The 24,742-nt window shown below is 41.6% G+C and overlaps 1 protein-coding gene across 2 annotated transcripts in view; it reads left to right on the forward strand.

Moving 5' to 3' along the window:
• Positions 1 to 24,742, forward strand: part of megf6b (multiple EGF-like-domains 6b) — a 58,640-nt gene that overhangs the window by 12,864 nt on the left and 21,034 nt on the right. Inside the window, exon 5 of one of the 2 annotated variants that reach the window (XM_020096679.2) lies at positions 19,177 to 19,299. In XM_020096679.2, the coding sequence (XP_019952238.2) occupies positions 19,177 to 19,299 (123 nt within the window). Of the gene's footprint in view, positions 1 to 19,176; positions 19,300 to 23,326; positions 23,621 to 24,742 lie in introns of those variants that run through there. The other variant, XM_069535322.1, reaches the window with a different exon arrangement.

A 24,742-nucleotide genomic window follows, 5' to 3' on the forward strand; every position in this document is an offset into this window, starting at 1 on the left:
AGACTTGGCATAAATACCCAGGAACGAAGAGTATGGGTTTGAATCCCCTGTAATATCAATGGATTGAATGATGTTATCTGAATGATGTGTGAGAAGGCTTTCACTTACTGCATGTATGTTGTGTAGGATGCCTGCCCTCCTTGATCTCAGCTCTAGCAGCTCATCAGTCATTGCAGAGCACCGCTGCATTTTTCCCTGACACATAATGATGTACAGTTTGCTAACCACTGTATCACTGGATTTGTGCTGAAGCAAAGGCAAGTGCGCATGAGGGGGGTTGTCACTCTTGACAGTGGGAGAGAGCGTTATGTTGGTCTCCTGGATGCTGCTCAACAAAACTCATAAAAAGTAAATTATTAATCTAACGGAAATCCCTCCCGCAATTTTTGCGTAATCCTGCTGTCAAACACACAAATTAGAATGGCACTCCACCATGGCACAACAAGTCACGTTAAATTCAATCGAACAGCAACACATTTCTTCATTTTCAATTTATTTTCATCTATATCCATGAATTATTCTCTGGGATATTGGTGATAATGTTGGAAAACTCCTTATCTCGCCCCCTGGTCTGGATCTGCACCAAAATTGAATGAGTTCTTCCCTGACTCACACAGCATCGTCCCACCAAGTTTCATGAAAATCTGTTTAGTTTTTCTCTTTGTAATCTTGCTTTCAATCAAAAAACTCCTTGGCGGAGGTAATGAATCAGGGAAGAGAGAGAGTGGACATTATCAGGAATCCATCAAAACATCATCGCATCAGACAAATAATTAAGAAAAACAAGTGAAAGAGAAAGAATAAAAATATCTTGTGTAAGATTTGATTTATTGGTCTAATATCCGAACAAGACTTAGGATTCCTGTTTCTGACATCAAACCCCCCTAAGACACCACAACATTAACCTGTCACCCACACATTTATTGGACGAAATAAATAAATAAATCTTATCAAATGAAAACATGTCTCTTTCTGCAGTTTTGGCTTTAGAAAAATAAACAGTGCTGTTGAAACTCAAGCAGTTTCGCTCATCCTGTTGCCATATGTCAGTGCTTTTATTCACGGTCTCATTTTAAAGTATCAAGCAGAACATAAATAAAGGAAGTACAGTAGGTATTCTGGCACAACGTCACCTTCTTGTAATGTGCATGAAGAGGGGGAGCAGTGTTGAAACGTCAACAACACTTGTAGTATTGAGAGCTTATCACGCGACGGATGTGATTTGGCCTTTTGTTGTAGTCAAGACCATTCCATCAAAGCACACTGTCCTAATCTAGTGTAGGAAACCAAAGCCAGACATCAACTTCAGAAAATGTCCAGACAATAGGGTCTGGACTTTCTCCGGAGTTTGCGTTTCACATGTGAAGAACGCAGCTGGAGATTGCACGGGTCAGACAAATGAGTATTAAGATAAGGGGTGGTGTCCGCAGAGATAATGCAAGAAGAAGGACGCGACGCCAACTCGGGTGCGATAAATTCTCCAGACAATATCCTGCTGTATTCTCACATGTGCTCATGGAGAATGTCTGGAGCAACTGACTCAGTGATTTGCATTCTCACATTTAGCCCCTCCGGATAATTTCTGGATAATCCCTGGAGTTCAGTGAATGTCTGAAAGCAGCTATAGTTTGTTGCAAGCCAATTTAAACAAATGGAGACAAAGTTTGCTGATATTTAGCTCCACCAAAGAGGTTTTTATTTTCACCCCCTTCAACAGGATTACATAAAAAACTATGGACCAGATTTTCATGAAACTTGAAGGACGGGACTTGAGCCAAGAAAGAACATTTGACGAGGATCTGGGAAATTTTCATCACTTTATTCAATGTTGTAGGATTTGTTTCCTAGGGAATAATTCATGAAGCTTGTTGAAGTCAGTCTGTCACAATGAGGGAACTGATAACTATGAATGTGTAAATTTGGTGCAGCTTGATTGAATATAAGGGGACTGTTAGACCTTGGTTGAGATTTTATTTTATTTTTCATCATCTTTGCTTGGATGTTGTTCTGCCAGCTCTGAAATTCACTCCACTATCTCGACATCCCATCACAGTCTCCATCCTAGCTCTGCCTCTGGAAGACACTGTTTGATATCAGCCCAGACATCAGCCTCCCCCTTCCCTGTCATTGAGATCCAGCAGCATTGTTCTGCAATGTGAATGATAGCTGTCATGAATGGGCACCTAGGGGCCCATGCTGGTGGAGAGCTATGCAGCAGACCCCCACACCCTGATCCTCCCCACTATTGGAGGCTATCAGTCCTCAAACAGTCTGGCAGTTATATAGCTCTGTGATTGGCACTGAATGGTCTGCAGGAAGAAGGGGGGTTGCGTGTGACTCCGCTTGACCAGGGGCAACAACTTGGGATGATGAGAGTGGGACACAGTCAGGAATAGTCTCGCAGCTGTCCCTTTTTTTTGGGCTCATACATGGGCCAAATACAGGTCACATCAGTGTCAAGAGTCCTGAGGGCAACGGCAAAAGCTGCGGGCTGAGTATAAAGTGGATCGTTGGTGAAAGACCGGTTTATAGAGTGACGGCTCTGATATATTGTTCCGACATAATGAAGAACACTCTGCGGTGGTCAGACACATTAACATTTTCTTGTTGCGCTGTCACTTTTTTTGGGCCCTGGATAAATAACCTCAGTGGTTGTGGGGATGAGGGCACGGCCGCTCTCACATGCTGATGTTATAATTCAGTTATGGCTGCGGTCCACATGTTTCACACAGCTGTCAGTCACCGCCTGTTCTCTTGTCATGTCAACGTAAAAAAGCCGAAGCCGTGGAGGAGAATGTGGTCGAGGACAGCCGCCCTTCACTCAAAGATTCCCTCATCGTTTAATAACCACAGACCGTTCTCGGCAGCATTCCTCCGCCGTCTTGTGTGATGATGTCCCCTCGGTGCGTTTCATGTGGTTCCTCCATGTTTGTGTACAGCGATTGGTGTGTGTGTTTATGACGTTCAAAGGGGCCAATTAGTGCCATGTTCGCAATACTTGTATGAGGCTGTCATCTGTTTTTTCTTTTTAGTAGTGTTGTATCAGTGATGTACAAGGCGGTAATTACTTGTTTTTGTCTTGACTCTGTGGTAAGACAACAGCTGGTGCCTCGAGGCTCCTCAGGTCATTTCAAACTCAATATATCCCATTTTTCTGAGGAACTCAAACCATATCAGTCATTACTATCAGACATTGTGACAGATTAGCTCATTTAACGGTTGTGTAATGTGACATGACTGATGGAGACTTGTGGGAAGAAGTCATCGCAGTTGTGTAAATAACTTTCCGGATGGCAGCAGTTTTATCAGAGACAGGACATGTGTCTGATGGTATTAATTATTCAACAAGTATTTTAAGGTCCTGGAAAAAAATTCTTCTGAGATTTTCTGGCAAATTTGCAACAATTCTGAAGAGGGTTAGGGTTAGGGTCAGAGAGATGTATCTCTGTATTTTTTATGCTGCTTCCAGAGATGCACTGAACTCACTGCACTCAACACACTGGACATTTTCCTGAAATAATCTGGTGAGGCTGTATGTGAGAATGCAAATGTCATTTTTCATAACTTTTCCTGTCAGGCCCACATTTGAATACAAACTGTCAAATCAAATCTCATTACAAACCCAGTGTAAATCATTTTGTCATAAATGTTCACGTTGATGAGGAATGTTTAAGATTAGAAACCAAGTTTTCAAGGTTTAAAGTCATGTTGTCTTTAGCTTTATATTTAAAATGAACCGTTAAGATGTGCTTTTGAGTCTGTTTTGCTGTGGAGTCTCTTTTGTAAAAACTCTATGCCCTGTCTATGGTTGACGTACTCTGTATCCCGCCTGTCATCAGCAGACAAGTGGTATCCACTGGGATCAACAGCCTCCGAGGCTTTTAGACCGCTGGCAGGGCAGATGTCTTCATACCAGCTGACATCTGGGCTCAGACAGACAGCCATATGAACAGAAAGGCAGACAGACACTCTTTGTAACACAAAACTTTACTGTCTCATCTCGAGAATCGTTAGATGTCTCAAAGCTGCCTCATGTTTCCTGTTCTGAGGTGAGGGGTAAAGTCAATGTTGTATCAAAAACATGAATGATGTTGACACGAACATGAGGGGTCAGAAATACCTAAATTAAATCATGCAGCATTATATAAAATACAGAATACTCTGTTCCCACAGGTTTAACAGGCTTTTATTTGTTCAAGATCTTAAACTGTGACATATTTTACTGACAGAGCTCTCTCTGTGTTATAGTATTTTTTCCTGAACCATAAGCTCATGTCTTGGCTGTGTTAGGAGTCGTGTTGCCAGGAGGACCAGCTTGTTCTCAGCATCACTCAAGACAGAGCTTCTACTTTACTGATGGCTATCATTATCATTATTCTGTAATGTTTCGCTTCAAAGCAGACTCCCAGCCTTCTGTAAGTCAGTGTAAAGGTTAGCATATCATACCATCTGACAAGCATTCATCCACCAAGAGTATGAATAGGCTGGATGAAGCCACTTAGTCTGATCTGACTCGTCCATCATAATAACTTAATTGAAACATATCATATTTTTAACAAAAAGATCAAGGTTTTAAAAGGGGAAACTAAAGAACATAAATCCAACATTACTAAATTGTCTATTCTCTTGGCTTCGCACATGTGTTGGCCTTGGCCGGAGGCACATTTTTGGGTTGTCTCGTCCGCCCGGCCATCCCACTCTTGTCTGAAGAATGCCATGAGCAGAATTTATCATGTGGACTGGAGGATGAACTGATTAGATTTTAGTGGTCAAAGGTCAAGGTCACTGTGACCCCACATTCATCTCATTCTTGTGAATGTGATCGGAAACGTTTGGAGGGAATTTCATTACATTCACTTGGTCTGAAGATGAACTCACTAGAATTTAGTGGTCAAAGGTCAAGGTTGCTGTGACCTCACAAAACATGTCATTGGACATAACTCAATAATTCAAACGCTAATTGTGATGGGATAGAATGAATACCAGATTAAATTCCTTAAGGATTAAAGTCCTTACTATCAAGAAAACAAAATGTGTTTTTCTGTGATATTGTATTTTTTGTGACACATTTGAACAAACACAAGAGCTGACCTCGCTGTGGTTGAGAGCAGAGATGGAAGTTGTGGAGCCTTTTTCCAAGAAAGATTAACAGTACAGAAGTTGAGTATGATATCTCCAGAGTTTTATTCAAGCTTATAAACAGTTGACTGAAGCTCTTGATAATAAGGTCATTCATGTCTTTGGAGCCTGTTGGAGCATGAAGTGAACCCTCCACAGTCTAGTGGTCGAGGTGCTGAGAAAAGACAGTGGGAACACGGTGATAAACCACCGTGAAAGAACACCATCAGAGATGCTGCTTTGTATCCACAGAAAATAAGAAGGGAATAACTTCAAAAACTACACAAATTGTGATAACTACATGCTCTTCCATCAGCTGCAGTTACCCGAAATACAAATCTAATTTTATTTCAAAAGTGGGGAGAGGCAGACCGAACAGTTCTGGATATTTTAGGCTGCATTTTTAATTGGATATTTGTCAGCACGGTTGCAAGGTCAGCGAGGCAACCCTGGAGCTATTGTGAGAATTTATTGCTTTGTTAAAGGACACTTGTTGAGTTCTACATGACCTTTGACTTAAGGTTGTCTGGTTGAGGGACTCAATGGAGAAAAAGGTCTGAAGTACCTTCCTGTACTGCGATGTACAAAGAAAGAATGGACCTTGTTTGCAGTTTAAAAGGAGTTGAGATAGTTTATTTCATATCATATGGGACTTCTCTCATCTGACTGATCCACATCATATTCCTGGTTGCTTCCCTCACGATGTTTTGTCTTCATTGTGTTGAAAGTGTCATGTGAGCTCCAGTTTATCTTGAGACAGAGATGAGTACAGTCAGCGAGGTTGATTTCAGATGTTGCTCTTCTCTGCTCCTCCTCTAATAACTGTCCTAGTCTGCAATTAAAGTTCAGCACCACAGTCCAGCCGCCTGTTGTAACCTGCCTCTTTGTCTCCCCTGTTCTGTAACTGCTTCACGCTTGTTTACTTTTGATAAATCTCTTACATCTCTGCTCACACAAATGTTTTTTTTAAATGCATGCAGGGTTTACTCCTGATTAGTCGACTGTAGTAGGTTAAATGTGACCAAACGTATGGATGGTGTTCTTAGTCGCATGTAGGGCATAGTTTTTGTTTTTTTAATTTAACAAACCAATTGTGGGATATTGTCTTTCTAGCCTTTTCAAATTTGAAGATTCCCAGTGATTATAGGAAGCTGCTATTTGTGTAATTCAGCTTAATTCAGCTGATTTATGAGATTTCTCCCTTTGCACTAAGATTGCACATGGGCAGAAAGGTCAGAGGTCAAGCCAACATGTGGGCTGGAACACCCACAGCTGGACTCATGGGTTATGAACAGCAGGGATGCAACACGACATCACTGTTACTCATCGAGTCACGAGTAGAGACTGACGGTGACAGGAGGGAGCAGCGGCGACACAGATGGTGTCTTTCAGGTTGTGTGGGGGGGTGAAGGTCCGCAAGGGTCACGTTGTAGAAAAGAACATCCCTTTACCAGATGGTGAAACCATTTCACACATGCCTCTCACCCTGGCAAGAGGACAAGTTTGACTGTCAGTTGATTAGTGAAGCTAAATATGTAGTGTATCTGCTCCCTTCATGTCTAAGGAATGTAATTAGAGGTGCTCTCAGTGTGCCGGCCTTGGAACCTCCCCATTGTAAAAATAAATCCCTGAACTCTAACTCACATTGAAAGTTTTTTACACGGATGAAGAAAAACCCTTTGAGTAACATCCGTGCTGAGCTGGCAGAGCACTTAGGTTAGTTCCCCCCGAAATGAAAGACACGTGCATGCTGTGGTCTTCATGGCTGGAAACAGGACGAGCTCTTTGCTTCAGAGCATGTACAACATGATTCCATTGTCATGATCCCTCAGTGCGGTTGATCATTTTGTCATGTCTTCTTTTACTATTACTTCTTCTCTGCTTCAAGAAGACAAGGAGGAATAGATTCAAACATAAGGAGAATGTGAGACTATTTCACAGTGATGTTGTTTGGTCCAGACCTTCGGACATTTCAGGTCAAGGTTCCTCAGACAATGGTCCAGAAAATAAGGAGCAACAGAGGTGGCCTCCTTCCAGATCAAACTGAACCACGGTTCAATATGTTTTCAGTGTGAAAAAAGGTTTTTAGCTATTTGGAACGAATTGCAGGAAATTGAAATGGCGTTAAACAAGAGAAGATGAAGAAGAGGATTGCTTGTAGTCTTCAACACCAGTGACATGTGTTTGAATGACGTGGACATTCATTTTGCTGGTAAGACTATCATGATGTTGATGGCATACAATATCCAAATTGACACTTCAGACACACGCTCATCTACAAACTTATCAGTGTCAAGTATAGTTATAGGTGATGACGACAGGATGTATGTGAGTCATACAGACCAAAATAACTGGATCAAATGTAAACAATGGCACAAAACATGAAGCTTGTTCCAGGCTTTCAGATCTACAGTGTGACAGTCACAGTACTGTGGTTTTATCCATGTCATAGTTCAATTAAAGATCACATTTACTTTCACTTTTGGCAACTTCATAGATTCCGGGGAAGATCACATATTGTAGCTTCCCTGTTTTCTCATGTTGTACATCAGACCCGGGATGTGTCGGTGGGGTTGAAAGACTTTTAACGCTGGCCCATGATTCATCTCATTAACTTCCATTTTGGTCTGCAACCCAGAGCTCCACGTGAGGCATGAGAGACATGTAAAGCCATGAGATCTTAAAACAGAGAGATTGTAAAGTTGTGAGATTTCCAGCTGCAGCAGTTTGTCACACGCGACTGGAGCATCCATCCTCTGCTGAGAGGTCAAAAGGTGTTGGACATCAGGGCAATAGGTTATATAATGATCACCACATTTGTTTTATCTGCTCTGAATCTGGTTGCTATACTTTTTAAGAGGAATTTTTTAAAGTGGGAGAGAAGAAGCTGTAAAAGTCAACTGGCTGATAATGTGATAGTAAATGTCTTAAAAGATCAGAAGAAGTTTAAATCGCTGCAGCGTTTCCCTTTCCCTCTGTGATGGGTTTAACAGGCTGCGGATAGAAAGGCTGTGAACAGGTTGAAGTCTGCTTTTTTACTTTTATTTGAAGAGAATTACGACGTCTTAGGTTCTGACCTTTAAAAACGCAAACTGAGGGTAAAGAATGTGTGATGAGCGCCGCGTCAGGAACAGGTGGTCAGGTGTTTTTTTACTTGCTTTTCATTACTTTTGATTTTTTTAAACACTTAAAATTACAACACAATCTCCCATCGGCCGTCAATTGGAGTTTAAATATGTCCTTCACAGAATCAAGTCTTCAGTTTTTTTGACATACGAAGGTTTAATGTCGTTCTTTGAGCATTGTCAGCAGCCAGCATGGCGTGGCTTCCAGAGGCCACAGAGATGTAGAAGCTCCGAACAAATGTTTCCCTGATCTTTTTCTGAACTCCTCGTTGATTCTTTCAATTCATTTTAATTCATTTCTGTATATTTCTCTCACTTTCTCTCTTTTTACTCCATGCTTTCCTCAGGAGGTGTTCTCTTTCAAGGCTGTAAATAATGATTATTTTCCACATTTGTTTATTTTTTAACATTTAGATCATTGGAACAATAGAATAATCTAAACTAAAAGAATTGAGAAATGCCCAACACTTTTTATTTGACCACTAAAAACATAAAATATGAATGAAAACGGGAAAAAGGTGCAAATCTTTGTGGATTTTTTACAACTTGGCTCTTGATCTTGATTAATTGATATGTGAAAACTACAGTAAGGGTGAGGGACAATCTAAATTTATGGAAATCCAAAGAATTTTTTTTTGCCTGTTAACCCTTAAAGGATGAATTAAAAGTCAATCAGTCTTTCCTCCTCCCTTGTCGCCTCCTGAGAGCAGCTCTGAATGTGTGAAGTCAGGAAAGGCAACTCTAATGAGAGGGAGTGTGTTGCAGTCGGAGGGTGGTGAACATCCTCGCCCACGTACCTGCCAATGCATCCTGCACAGCACCCTAATCTCCTGTAATTGCACTGAGACCGGGCTCCCACCCTGTCTCATTAGGCTCTTTACAGCATTCCTGATGAAAGGTCCCTCCTGGTCACGCTGGGGGCGAGGGCATCAAGTTTGTGCAAATTGGCAGTGACAAGAGTTTGCAAAATACAATTAGAGGAATAATCAGTGTGGAGTGATCTCTTGATTTGCCGGTGGGACCCTGATTCTCCTTATCTCTGCTACCTTTCAGATCAGGGGAACTTTCATAGCTTCCTCTAATTTTACTAAATCTGCCTTTGCTGCCTTTGTTCCTCCTTATCAGCTCCTTGTATAAATCACCGACCCAAACATTTCACTTCTAATCTGGGTTTTCCCTCCATCTATGATATTATCTCTGTGCATTATCTGTGGACTTTCTATTCCAGTGCACAGCCAGAGTCTTACTGATGTCTTGTGAGGCGTGAAAAGCAGATGCTTATCGAAACGTAAATATTATGAGACGGGTTCAGTTGACTTTCTCGTGCCAAAGGTTGGTTTGTGTGAAATCAGACTATAGTTTCAGTCTTCAGTGGTTTATCCTGTCGTCATCTCACACTGCTGCGCTGGCTTTCTGCCTGTAGACGCATTACTCTTGTATTTCAGTCAGAGATCAGCAGCTCTGCTCTTTGAGGGAGATCCCAAAGAATCTGAACGGCAACAAATATACTGCTCAGAAAACCAATCTATATCCAGCACATTATTTAAATATTGATACATGGATAATATGTGTATGTAATTCTATACAAAGTGCAGAAGAAACGGAGGAGGTTTAAATGGTGGAGGAAGGTGCAGCAGCAAAGTCATGGTGTTAAATGACAAACTGTGATTGACATGACATACATTTGCATGAATGAAGCCTGTCAGTCAGTTGATTTATATGTGACTTCAATATGTGTGTGTGTGTGTGTGTGTGTGTGTGTGTGTGTGCTGCCAAGGCTTAAGCCGTGTTATAGAAGGGTAAAAAAAACTCCTGTTCCCCTCTGGATCTGCTCCAAAATTGAAGTCTGTGTAGTTTTTGATCATCGCTCTAAATAACAAACATAAGAAAACACTAGAAGCCAAGGCCCAACAGTCCCCTTACACTAATACAAGCCTTATAGCTTAGGCTGCATTACGTTTCTCAGCTACACATTGGTGCTAGTTACAGGTTTGTGGCTCTGTTTGTTACCATACAGCAACTGAAAAAGTCTGCACCTCTATGAAAACACATTTACATCCACTATCTGCATTTTAATTTTGATCTGCACCGAATTTCCGACACTCCCCGATACAAACCCTTTAAATATATGTCTGAGTTTTTTCAAGTCACACATGAATCTTTGAGAAATCAAAGAAATCTTTAAGACTGACCCTGACCCATACCACATCCTTCCACCACAGTTCATGGTAATCCATTCAGTTTTTGTGTAATCCTGTTAACTAACATCGCACATTTAAACAGTAGCCCGTTGGTGGAGGTAAATAATAGCCTGGTTTTGCAGCCTGAGTGAGTGTATGTCTGTTGTCCCTGAACTTCACCTGGGGCAGTTTAGAATTTGATTGCTGTTCCTTTCAACTTTCTTTAAACAACTGTAAAACCATGTAGTGTCACATTTGAGCACGTGAAGCAATAATCAGAGCTTTAGTGTTTATTCCCCCTGTACACCATGAGCATGATGATCTGTCATGTATCTGCCACCTTTTGCCCCTGTAACTAAATGGCTCCCGGCAAGTTTCCGTCTGCTAAGGCCCTGCACATACCACCGCAGCATATCTCACACGTGATTGAAAGGGAGACAGGCTGGAAACCACAACAAGTAATTTTTGGATTCCTTCTGGCTTCCATGTGTTGTCCCAGGCACTCAAAGTTGCTGGGTCAAAGACAGGTCCTAACAGGTAGAGCAAAGATAGAGCACACGCTAAGGGTCAGAGGGCAGCCCCCCGAGGTCCACCAGGTATTTGTTCCTCCTCTTCATTTATGTGAGTCATAAAATGTAATCCTGCATACATGCACAGCTTCATACAGCTGGCCTACATTTTTTGGGTCAGCAACCTGTAACTTTTACTGACAGTAAAAATGAGTGAAAGTCTTCTGAAACCTTTGGTTGTCCTCAGACTTCTGGAGGGAAAGGACTTGTGTCTCCGTCAGACGCTGTCCATCATATCATGTGACAAGACAGTCAAAACAGTGCAGTGAAACACACTGGCACACTTTACCGGCATGCAGCGCTCAGATTTGCAGTCTGAGGTTGTCACAGTCATTGTGTGGCGAAGGAAAAAATTAAAGCTTCCAAGAATGAAAGGCAACTGGCTCCTAAGAATGGGGTTTGCCACAGCATATCAACATACATGAGTACCTGCACAGTGCTCAGACACAGTCACTCTGCACATGTATGCACACACGCACTTATAAGCTTACCTTGCAGTGCAGTGAAATGGATCATCAAAACAGGGATTAGAGGTCTTTAGGGCTCAGAAGAGCGGAACGTTCACGAAACAAACTCAAACACTGGATTGTAGTGTCTTTGATGTCGCACACACAACTCCCTTGTGGCCAAATATGCAGGAATAATATAAGTTAAGGCTCAGTTGTCAGGTTAATAAGCTGCACCACGACTACAGAGTCACATGATTGATATTTTTACCCCTTAGTGTCATTGAGGGTTTCTCTCAGCACAACACTCTGCTGCTCGTCAGTGTTTTTTTGTCAACACTCTCCCCGGGAAGCCGAGTTGAAAAACAACAAAATACAACTGTATAAATAGGCTGATAAGCAGGAAACTGAGACTGTTCTCATCTGTGTTTTCACATGAGAAACATAACAGAAGAAAATAAACCACCATGGCTAAATTCAACTGTCTGATACACCTGTCACGAAAGTAAAAACACCTCCAGACATATCATCTTTTCTCCTGATTGAGGTTTTTTTCAGCCACGAACTCTGGAAAATTTCGTGAGACCGAGTTTGTCTTTCATGTTTACAAAGAACACAGTGGGGAGAATGTCTGGGTCAGTCACTTTCACGATGACAGGACAATGTCCAGAACGCTCAGGTGAGGGGTGGCGTCTAGGTAGAGGATGCAGAAGGCAGGACATGACGTGTGAATTCTGGATTCTGGAAATCACGTTTTTGTTTATATCAACAATCATCTTTTTCATCCTGAGGTATTTGTATTCTTCCTGTTTCACATTTTTCAAATGTCAACAACACACCCACTCACATGCTGTGAATCTTCCACTGTATTGTCACATGGGCACACTTGGACATTTGACTCTGTAGCTGGTGGGAAAAGTCTTCAGACACTGAGACAGTCATTCCAGAAAATTTCAGGGAAATGTCCAGAGTACAGTGCACAATTTATAAAATAACATTTTTAGACCAAAAGTCCCAAAATAATCTCTTTATTTAAATGAAAGAATTGGAAAGGAAATAATCACTTTAAAGTTGGAACAATCTATTAAATCACATTTAGCATCAGAAATGATTTAAATGCTTGTTTATTGTCAAAAGTTAGTGCCTACTTTTTCTTTACTGAGTGAAATTTTGTTGACCAGAAGAGTTTCTGTGGAGTGATAAGAGTGTGTTGGGTATTTCCTGCTCACCACTGACATGTGGTTTCTGTCTAATTACAATATTTTTAAAAAAGGAAAAGGAAGCAGTTTTTTATTGCCTTTACTGTAACACCCTAGAGCAGACAGATTGTTAATGACCTCATGGAAACATTAGAGGTTTGTAAATTGAGGGGCAGACGTCTTAAACTTCAGTCGACATTGCAGAACTGAGTGTGGTTCTTCCTTGGTCATTAAAATGATTTTTTTTAATTCTCTGGTTCCAGAAAAATAGCCACACCACGTCCAAATGAGAGCGCCACTTAACAACAGCTCAGCTCCTACACTGGCCACAATTACAGGGCTCCGGGAATTAACCCTTACCCAAAACTGGCACCATGAACGCGTCAAGTAGGACGGGGCTAGGGAGATTATTGGACTCTTCATACAACTTAATTAGCATTCTGATGTAAGTCAGTGCAGCGAAGCAGAGTGAAAGATGTGTTAACAGAAAGGTCACTTTGACAAGTTAAGTGTGGTAGTTACTATGAATTATGACATGATGGCAGCTGTGTTTTCGTTACATGATGAATGAGAGCATGTCAACTTCATAAACATTCATGTGAACAGCTGGGCTGTTGTTGATGCAGCAGAGGATGTAACAGCAGGGGGCAGTGTTGAGCTTGAGCTGATACATGATCATTGTATTTGTATAGCACATTTCAAAACAGCCGTTACATAGTGACTTCACGAAGAGGACGAATACAAACAGATATACGAAACAGCGAAGGCAACAAGCCAATCAATACAAATCATATAGTACAAAATGTAAAATACAGGAAAGCAGATCAAATTATGCATCAGTATTTTTTCTAGTTTTGATGACCACTCAAAGAGCTTTACAGAAACGTTTCTACATTTCACTCATACATCACTCATACATTGCCAGCACAGTCACCAGGGACAATATGGGTTCACTCTCTGGCCCAAGGACACTTAGGCATGCAGACTAGGGTGAGTGGGATTGAACTGCTGATATTCTGGTTAGTTGACGACCCATACTCTCCTGAGCCACCGCCGAAACATAAGCAATTGCTTAAAAGTACAATACAGTGAAGTATTGACCTTCACCTGCCACCTTTGTTCTGCAGTCTTGACTGAGGAATATTTAATGGGGCCTCATCAGAAACATGAAGGAGAAGGAATGAAATTAATAGTTTTAAACATTTTCAGTGCCCGAATCATTTGTGTGTCATTTTCGTCAGCAATGTTTGAAAATCCAAACAATCCAGCACTGAAAAAAATGTACACTACTTTAAAAAATGTAATGGCCTCATCCTGACCTCACCTCGTACAAACCTGAGGAGTCGCCTTTGTCTCCGCTCTTGTTTGCCTGTGGTCGACCTGTAAATGTCACATAGCACAGATGCAGCAGTCTGGCATAGAGCTGCATTACTTGAGAAACTCGAGAACTGAAGTACTTTCACCATGTAGATGCAATGACCCAAACCTGCAGAGGTAACGCTTGCATAAAACACTTTAAACGTATCTTTGGGATTCTCATGACATCCGACTCCAGGAGCTGAATATCAATCAAAACCCATGAGGAGTTATAGAGTCCATAAAATAACTTTTAGAAAAACCTTCATGAGCTTGCAGGAACATATTTCACTTCACGCTCTGGCAGAAAGCCTTGCAGCGCTGCCTGTCACACAGAATAATGCAAGTGTGTCCCCTACAATAAACTTTTTCATGGTGGGTTTTTTACTGGAGGTCAAAGGTGAGGATGAGCTTCCTATGAAGGAGTGTGAAGTAAATTGTCAGTTGTAGTTCATAGCTGGTGAGTTTGTTAGTCACACAAGATGTTGACTGTGTTTCACCAGTTCTCACATGTGTGGGACAGGTTAGAGAAATCCTCTCCTGAGTCATCATCTCAATGAAACCTCGGACTGAAACACGTCTCATGGCGCCTCCGGCCAATCCCCGTCTTTACAGCACCTGGTAAATGAAAGCAGCTGTGGGGACTGTAGGGAATGTGACTGAGAATGAGCACTAGCAAAGCACATTATTACACCAGCAGGCTTTTAGATCATGGCACTAAAAGGAAACAGGTTAGCGCTATCTCTGATGCCCCCCCCCCCTTTCGGCCTCCTCCTCCTCCTCCCGATTCCTCGATGAATGCTGCAATTTTCCGGCCCATGACCCCCCTGAGATACAATCAGAGGTCTGGTGGTTTTCGTTGGCCCGGTCTAAGCCCCTCAGAGTCTGCCGAAACATCAGCCCCGTCCTCCTCCTCCTGCGGGACCAGTGGCGGTCATCCTTATCGCAGGAAGTCACACAATACAGCTGAGGAATGTAAACCCAGAGCTTTGCTGCAGCTGAACTCGCAGAATCACAATCAGAAGTTTCACTGGAGCTTTTTTATTTTTCATTCTTCACCAGATAGCGTTGGAATGGTGCATCCACTGCAGCGACATTTTCCCATTTTACAAGAAGACATAACAGTGCTGAATAATCGGACTCTTGCTCATAATATTGAGGCTGAGAATGTGTTGACTTTGTTGAACAATGTACAGAAACTCCACCATTCATACAGTACAGGAGGGAGACTCAGTTGATATTGATAATTATGAGGATAAATGTCACATTATTATTTCTTTTAAAGACACATCTGGCTCCTGTGTGAAGGTTGTTGTTTTAAACTGGTCTTTATGAGCAGAAAATAACAAACACTTGATAAACAGCAAAACATTTAACAGATCTGAATTAGATAACGTTTTATACCTCCTCACTGTGCATACACAATTCAGAAGCATTATATCCATATACATTGGACTTTTTATGGCTAGAGATGAAAATTATATTGCAACAATTATTGTTTTATTGCCTTATAACCCTAATAGAAACACCTCCAAGATATCTCCCAAAAGATATCATAAGCAACTCCTATCCTAACTTGGCGTGATGTTTTGTTGGCGCTGGGTGGCGTCTTCATCCTCTTTGTTCCCCCTCATTTGTTTTCATGAAAATACATTTTTATGCAGAGGTGCTCTTTGCTTCAGGCAGTGTGGCCCACCCCCGCTGTCAAACTCTGCATGAAACCCTGAATAAACGGCAATAAAACACAAAACCACTAACTACTGCCTCCACAATGGGATCCGGATGAATCAGCTTTTCTCTGGCAGTCAACAAAAACTACATTATACTGTAAGTTTCTATTGCTGAAAATGTTCAGTTAGTTGACAAGCACGAAGTTAACTTACAAAGATTGAAATACCATTGTTTTGAGTCAAACATAATATTTACTGCTCTCAACTCCCAAATGTAAGAATTGATTGTGTTCCTGCAACATCATTAAAAATGAAATATCTTCTTGTTCACCAAAAACAGGTACATTTAAGATGTCATCGGGAACTCTCGGAATTTGTAATGCCTAAAATTGAAAAAAGGCTTTATATACTAGACTTAAGGAGTTGTTGATATTTTTGGAATTGCTAACTTCACTCTGTCCGAAAGTAATAAAATCCACTTACCAGCACGTCTGGAGTTTGCCAAGTTGAACTGAACTAACCTGGCAGCTTCAGACTGATCAGACACGACAGTTGAATCAATCCTCTTGTCTCACTCTTGGCTATGAAGTGAATAAGTGGTTCACACACTGTCGAATTAATCCTTTAATCAATCAATCAAAAGAAGAATGGACAGATGACATGAACTGACAATAAAAATAGGATTTAGGATGCAGAGCTGCAGACAGTAGAATTTAATGTGTCACTGATAATATTTCATAAAGGAATCATCTGATTTCTGCACAGTGTTTATTATTCAGGAGGAATTTATGCTTTATTTACCGTGAAGATTCTTCTGCCAAATATAGAATATATGTCCACCACATGGTGAAATGGTCCCGTGCGATTCTCCCTGCATGAGTTCGACTCTGACCCTTGACCTTTGACTCTGACCTGGGGCATAAATTGGGCTGCAGACACATTACTTTGTTTCAGGCATTTGATCTGTTTGGAAAACAAGTGAAGCCCCCTCCCCCACCCACCACCCACAGGCTCAGGTCAAGGAGAAGAAACCCTCTGTGATCTGATGTTGACAGATCAGGCCTGATCTCAAAACTCTTCTTTAAGCAGACTCCGGCTCTTGTTTCTTGCCCTCAGTTGTGTCTGATCACTCGTCTGGAGGCTCAGTCTGGTGACGGACACCAGGATGGATGAGGGTGAGGTATGGTAAACTGATCTCGCCGTTGCCCCCTGCAGTCTGAAGAGGGTGTAGCCTATGCTCCAACCTCCCCCAAGACTTTCTTGTCCTCGGAGGTCATTGAGTTTAAGAACCAGGGAAAATTACTTTTATGGGTGGGATTGTCTCTGTGTAGAAATAAGAGTGAACAGCAGTGTAGCATAGAGATATGATGATGGGAATAAGGTCATCTTTCCATGTTGCAACCACAAATGATCAGTAACCTGGTTCATTTCTTTTTTGGCAAAGTTTTGGAACTATTCATTGATTTGCTCATTGGAAAAGACAATATCATTTTAGATAGATCTTTTTTACAATACAAGCATCCTTAAAGTATCATTTCTTTTCACAAATGAGTTTCTTTTGCCCTCAAACATGATTCTCCAAACTGAGAAACTCTGCAAATTCAAGTCCATCAAATATAAAAACATCGATCCAAAGTAGACAATCAGATTCCACTGTTCATTTTCTCCTCATGACCCTTCAGCAGTTCAACATTCCTGCTCGCTCATTGGGCAGAAAGACTTGGAGAGTGATGAGCGTGACACTGACCCTGGTCAGACCCCTTCTCTGGCTGACACACAGGTGTGTGGCCTCAGGGGGGGGATAGACATCCTCACTCACACTCAACACAAACACGCTCACGCTGCAGAGCTCACCACTGGATCCCTCAGGGTGTTTAATCCTGCCCTTGACTCCAGGACGCTCTTCCTTCACTGACTTCCCTTCAGTCAGTTTCTTGCAAAGTGGCATCCAATAAAAATCAGTGAGCGTCACAGGTTGGATCTTTAGCTGCAGTTCATCATAAATAAAACGACAATGGCATGACAGTGAATATCCACCAAGGCCCAACAGCCCCCTGAAGAAACCACATTTAAATTTACGAGATCCAGATTTTTATTTGGATCGGAACTCGTTAGGATTTGCCAACTAATCACGTGTGATTGCTATTTCAAGATTAATGAATAACGTTCTGAGAAATTAACAAAAATGTTGAGAAAATGCCCTATTTCATGATATAAAAGAAAGTGAAAAAAAAATCCTGGATCTGCAAAAATCGAATGGGTTCCTCCCTGACTCAAACTTACCCCATATTTCACTTCCACTTAAGTTTGTGACAATCTGTCCTTTATTTTTTCATAATCCCGCTAAAAACAAACACATAACCTTCCATGTGGAGGTAATAACTTTTATTGTATGGGAGCTCTACTTCTACAATTCTACTGTTCAGTGTTTGCGGTGTGAACATTTCCAGATGTTGTAAACTGAGAGGGAAATCATTTAATTGTCTGGTTAAACGCTGGCATCGTAATACACCAAAACTTGCTGGAAAGGAAAGTAAATGTTGTATAAAGTGATTTTCTGTACATTGGTCCTCTTCCCTGTTTACAGTAACTCTCTTCTTTTTATGGACATAGAGAAGAAGCTCATCTGTGCCAAGTGAATGCTCCCTCCTAATTTTCTCCATCAGTTTTCCGTCCAATATTCCTTCCACTGGCATCGCAAATGAAACAACCCTGTGTCATCAAGTTTAAAACTCAGCAGTGAGCATAATCTCTCCTGACAATCTCCCACAGGAACCAAATCTCACGTAGATGGAGCCAATGTGCACCTGAAACTCAACAACACATTATTTCTTTCATTCTCAATTTTAATTGCTCAAATTATGGTATATACATTGAACTGTCAGCAGCTGTATCTGACCCGAGTCATTATGTGCAGTTTGTGGAACTCAGGGGAAAGATTTTATCTGGTTGGGCTGGTGAAAGATTTGGCAGCATGTGTAGCCTGATGGAAATGAAATGGAAAAACTAGGACTTGTTGTGGAAGCGTTTTCTCGGTCCTGCACGGCTGACAAACACAGTGATCATGTTGGAGGAAGTTAAAAGGTTAGAGGCAGCGAGGACAACACGTTACTGCTGCGTGTTTCCTTTCCACTTGAAATATATTTTTATTCTGTTTGGATGTATTCTACAATTTTTTCCCCTCTCATCTTCATCGAAATTGCGACTTAAGGAGACAGGTTTAAGGATGGAAACAGCTCACACAGTTTCCTGAAGGGATTCTCATGAATTTCCAGGCACTTGAACATTTTCCACACTTTCAAATGTTGGACTTCAAAGATTCAGACTGACATGAAAAGGAAGATAAATTCCTTTTTTTAAACGTTTTTGCTCAAAAAGAAAAGTCCACTGCTGTTTTTAACCAAAACATCAAGCACTTTAAACACGTCTGACTTCACTTTGTTTGTCCTGATTTCTCTTTGAATGAGGTTTGAATGACTGAGTTATAAACTCATCCTGGTTTCTGTCCCTCAGATGTGAACGAGTGTGAGGAGACCAACGGAGGCTGTGAGGCTCTGTGCTGTAACACCATAGGAAGCTTCTACTGCAGGTGTCCTCCTGGACAAATACTGAGCGGAGATGGTAAAACTTGTAAAGGTGAGTAACTCCGCTCGTGTTTGGATGTTGAGAATCATTTTAAAGTGGCACTTTCGCACATGAAGATCACTTTATTTTATTTTCAAGTCTTTTATTTCAATCTGAATGCGTTTTTATATATCGTCTAAAGTTGCCCTTACATTTTGTCCTTATGCTTTTTATATTTTATGTAAGTACCTTGAATCACAATGTTGTTGAAATGTAAAGAAATACAAATAAACTTAAACTTTACTAGTGCAGGTGAGTGCATGTAATGCAAAATGCTTTAGAATTCACAGTAAACAAATGAGACTGGTGCTTGCAAGAAATGAAAATGGTGAAAAAATATTTTATATTTTAAGATTTAGGGTTTGTTAGTCTGCATGCCACAGTGTCTGTGGGAAAGATACTGAACCCCAAATTGCCCCTGACGGCTCTGCTGAGTGAATGAATGGTGTGTGATAGAAGAGCACACAAGCACTGTATGACTGTGTGCGATTTGGTGAATCCAACTCATGCTCAATATCTGGATGGCCCCTCAGTTCTTTGGTTTTAGGCTTACCATTAAAGCTATTATAATTTTCAGCTGCTCTCAGATCCTCAGGCTTTTCCAACGCCTCGGAGGTTAAAAGCTAAAATGCCCTGTAGAACAACTAGAAGACTCAGTGCCAGAAAACCTGAGATATCATCCTGAATCCAAAATGAGAAACATATCAGATATGTCAGATATGCTTTAAAGACGAGTTAAAGGATTTAAAAACTCTGAACCTGACAGGCAAACAACGTGAAGGCTTTCAGATAAGTGTTAAGTGTTCTCTCCTTCTGGTGTAAGTTAGCACCCGGGCCGCAGAGTTCTGAATCAATTGTAACGGACATAATGTGATATTGGATGAGCCAGACTGGAGTCAAGCCTGCTGGATAAAAAAGCATCAGTGCATAAGTCTCTGCGTCAGTCAGAGAGAGGAACAGCTGCTCTGTAGCTGCATGTTTGAGATGATAACAAGCAGATTTGACATGAAGGAAGATATCACGTTACTTAATGCGGAAATGTGGATTTAAAGCAATCCCTTAAAAATCTTAAAAAGTCTCTTGAGGTTCTGAAATTAAATGAAAGTACAAAACCAATGGAGTACACGTTAAAATATGAATATTACGATACCAGATATAATTGGTTTAATGTTGTTATTAAACCAATTATCACATACACATTACTGATAATATTTTCTTCAAATGTTCCTGAACACATCTCAAACTGGAATGGCAATCAGTATACCTGCATACCTCAGCAACACTTCCCTGAAATTCAGTCAAGCTGCACCGAATTTCACACATTCATTGATATCAGTCCTGAATATGTCAGATTTTTTCATAAAGATCCATCAGTTATTCCCTGAGAAAACTGTATATTTCTGGATCCTGTATCCAAAATGTATTGGGTTCTTTTTTTTGTCCATGACCCATCTGCCAACCAAGTTTCATGGAAATCCCTTCTGTAGTTTTTACAGAATTAACAAATTAACAAACAAACAAACGGACAAGGGCAACAAAACCTGCAGAAATAATCCCTTATATATTTTTTGCCCTGTTGAAATACTTCTACTACTAATGACATTTAATTTGACTTCAAGTCTCAACTTACTGTGAAGGTTTGTTTCTTTACATCTTTAACTTTCACTGGACTGATGAAAAGTTTTTGGTCTTTTATTCTGTATTTATTTGCTCATGAACTCTTTCATTTGACTCAGTGAATGTTGCTCCTGCAACCAGTGAACATCAGGACCAGATCATTTTAGCTCAAACAAACCACAGCACCACATCTTTTTAACTCGTACCCTGAAGACCATTAAATACTCTTGGCTTTTTCTGTCTGTAACTGTAGAAGAAAGTGTAGCTACCAGTCTAGAAAGACACAGAGCATCTCTAAACCGCAGCAAAACCAAAAACTCATCTTCTGCCCAGCATTTTCCCATGAGGTTCCTTTTTGCTTCTTCGTAGTTCCATGTTTCTGATTACGGACTCTCTTGTGAGCGGTTGGTTTAATCAGAATAATGATTCCACTGTGCTGCAGCCAAGCCTAGAGGAGAGATGCTGGAGTGCCCTGCAGTCTGTCTGCTGGAGGAACCGGCGAGAGATGTGATCCAGGTCATGGTTATTAGGAGAGCTGATGGGAACGTTGTCACAGCTGGCTTTCATAGCTGTCTCACCCTCTGCCACTGGTGCATATGGGAGGAAAACAGCTAGCATTAGTGTCCTAATTGTCTGTAATTGGCGAGAGAGGTAGAAGAAGCTGGATGGATGTTGTGGATGTTGTGCTACTTGTGTGGTATGGCGCCTGGACAGAGAGATTGGTTTCCCTCTCTTGCGTTGTCGGCCAGACGCTGGGACGGCCGCTGCGCAAATCCCATATTAGTCTGGATGAGAGGCATGATCCATTCAGTTAGCTGTGAAGAATAAATGATTCAGAAGAGCTGGACCGCACATAACCACATTAATACTTAGGGGGGATTCCTGTCCTTGGCAACATGTAGTATTTTTTCAATGAAAGACATCTGCTGTGGGATGTTAATATGCAGACACTGCTGGCATCTCCAAGATATGAACAAATACATCTTTTGTTCAGTAGAATAAAAACAAATTCCATGTTTCCCACTTTTCCTTCGTGGAGAGTTTCCTTCACCAAAGATCCTGCTCAAATTCCTGCAAATGTACTTTTGCTTTCAGACTCTTGTTTTGGTGTGAACGAGCAGCGTTGATGCAAATGGTTCTGATCAGTGTAGAGGAGGCCAACATCGAGTGCTGTCTTGCCGAGCGCAGCGTATAGCACTGTCAACATTTTAGCCGTCATGCCAAATTAACTTTACAGCTCAGACCAACACGACCGTGAAGGTGGGAGTGATGGTCTGCCAGCTCTCGCCACACGCCGTAATGCTGAGAAACTTCGTCCAAAACCAACAGGTATAATATGCTCTCGTTAACCCTGAGAGCAGCATGGTTCCTGTAAGGGTTTATTTTTTAAGACAAACATTTCCCTGTTGATTGCTTCTCTCCAGGATTTGTATGTAGACGCTGAGTTATTCTACAGTTATGGCTCTGAGCCTTTTGTCTGTCTGAGCCGCTTCCCCCCTCACCTGGTTGGCATCTGTGTCCTCATAATTCTCACTTCTGCACAAATATGCATTTTTATGTGCGATGTGAGCGGGAATCTGTTGGCATGTCGTGTCACAGTGAGGAACTGGATCAGTTTCTGCTGGTCCTGGCTGAGCTTGCCTTCACCTCAGATGGTTGCGGCCTGATGTAATGACAGGACAGGTGTACGTTACGGAGGCTTTAATGAGGAGGAATACTCAGAAGAAGTGGAGCTTGTAGTCACTGCCTGTTGCAGAGGTCTCTATGGGCCATTTGCGTTTGGATGAGGGAAGTGATCGTGACCATGAACATGCTTCGTGCTGTGGGAGCTCCACAAAGAGCCGCTGCCATCCTGCTGCTGTGTCTGGATGTATGTGTTGGCAGCAGATGAGAGAGCACAGAGCTTAGCTCCTGAATGGACGATTTCATTACAAGGCTCATTCCTTTGTCAGATGTTTGGATTAAAAATGCTGTATTTGACTTCTGGCACTTATCAAATATGGCATTCCTTTGGTGGCAGGTTTTATTTTTCAATTCATGTCAATATCAAAAGGAAAATACAGACAGCCGTTCACATTCTTTGTTCTCCAACACCTGAAGGATGTGCAGTCACAAATGTGCACACGGTGCCACAACAGAGTTATGCAATGAATTATTCAGGGGAAGATATAAATCTTTGTTGACTTTTTGTGTAGCACTGGATGTACCTTTAGTGTGTGAGAGAGTTTAGACTCAGGGTGAGTGGAGAGTGTGGAGACAAGGGGGAGAGAGAGAAGAGGGGGAGGAGGATCTTTAATGTGCTGGACCTTTAGCTTTGGTAGATGGGAGGGTGAAACAGAGAGAGAGATGGAGGGAGGGGGAAAAATCCAGAGGCAGAGTGAATAAGAACCAAGTTACCATGTAACATCAGAGCAGGAGTCTTTACTGGACAACTGGTTATTACCTTAAACACTTCATGGTTAATATCCTGAATGAAAATAGTTTAAAAGTGAATTTTTTAAAAAGTTGAAATATTACTCTGGAGGTTTTGTGAGACTTTATTCTCCAGCCATGGCTTTGTCATCACGATGGTGGATTTTCCTCCTGGCATCATTTGAAGTGATGGCTTGTCTGACATCCGCTGCAAACTATCCACAAAATTACTATAGGAGGATTTGTTATAGGCCACACTGTTACCATGGATACCATGGCTACAACCTGGGCTACCCGGCGGCAGGTAAGAGACGGTTTCACAGCAGAATGCAGATAAAGATAAAGTTTGTAGATGCAAAGATATCCAGAGGCAAAATTTTGTTTCTATTCATTTTGAAGTTTTTATATAGCAGTAGTAGGAATTTCAGTAGTGAGAGTTGGGTTGCGGCTCAGCCAGACTGGTTTAATCAGTTTCAACGATAATGAGTCTGCTGTACGCGCTGTCTGGCACTGCCCATATAACGCGGTCTCTGATCAGAGCAGGGGAGGATCGCTTTTATCAACAGAGATTAGAGCGCATGAAAACATGAGCTATGAATCATGAGAGACGCTTTGTAATCCGAACACAAACAGGACCAGAGACCAGATACTCTTTCCACAGATTATGTCAATATTATTATGACTGAATATTTCTTCTCATGTTTGGCACACCTGCAGGGTTTGGGGATAAATGCACATGCTAAAACGTGTTTAACATTTATTACTGTCATATTGCTCATCACCCCTGTGATCTGCTGCTTTATTTAGATGTTGTTCTTGGAGATAAATCAATCGTAAATCTCACATCTCATGCTCACAATAAGAACCTATCAAACACAAACCTGTCCTTGGAGATGATGCCGAGCTGGAGGTGGCTGTGGCAGAGATTTAATGTGCCTCCTGCAGAAGCCAGCGGCTGCTGACGCTTTGGCTCTGAGCTTGAGAAAGGATCGTGTTCTGGACATAGAAACCAGGCTGGAGAAGATTCACCGACTCAGCACTGCACTCGACACAGGAACAGCAGCTCCGCAAAGGCTGGAGACGTTTCATGAAAAACCAAAACCAAGAGAGAGCGTGTGCAGCATGGATGGAAAGAGAGGACGGCTCCTGCCAGCTTTCCTGGAAGAAGCAAAGCTCAAGTTTGGCAGCAGAGAGTCAAAGGAGAGGAAAGTTTAGAAGCTTGCATTTGCCCTTAACAGTGTATTTGAGGATGCCGTGACAGGATATTGGGAGAAAATGGGTTCAGCCGAGGGATATTTCTATAACTCAACCGCCTTTGGCAGGTTTCATAGTTTCATAAGTAGATTTTAATCCCTTAATGCTCATATACGCATTTTTGTCCTTGATCAAACCCCATTCTCTTTTATTATGAACAGTAGATTCAGTG

The sequence above is a fragment of the Paralichthys olivaceus genome, chromosome 2 (assembly GCF_024713975.1).
Source record: "Paralichthys olivaceus isolate ysfri-2021 chromosome 2, ASM2471397v2, whole genome shotgun sequence".
In the NCBI taxonomy this organism is placed as follows: domain Eukaryota; kingdom Metazoa; phylum Chordata; class Actinopteri; order Pleuronectiformes; family Paralichthyidae; genus Paralichthys; species Paralichthys olivaceus.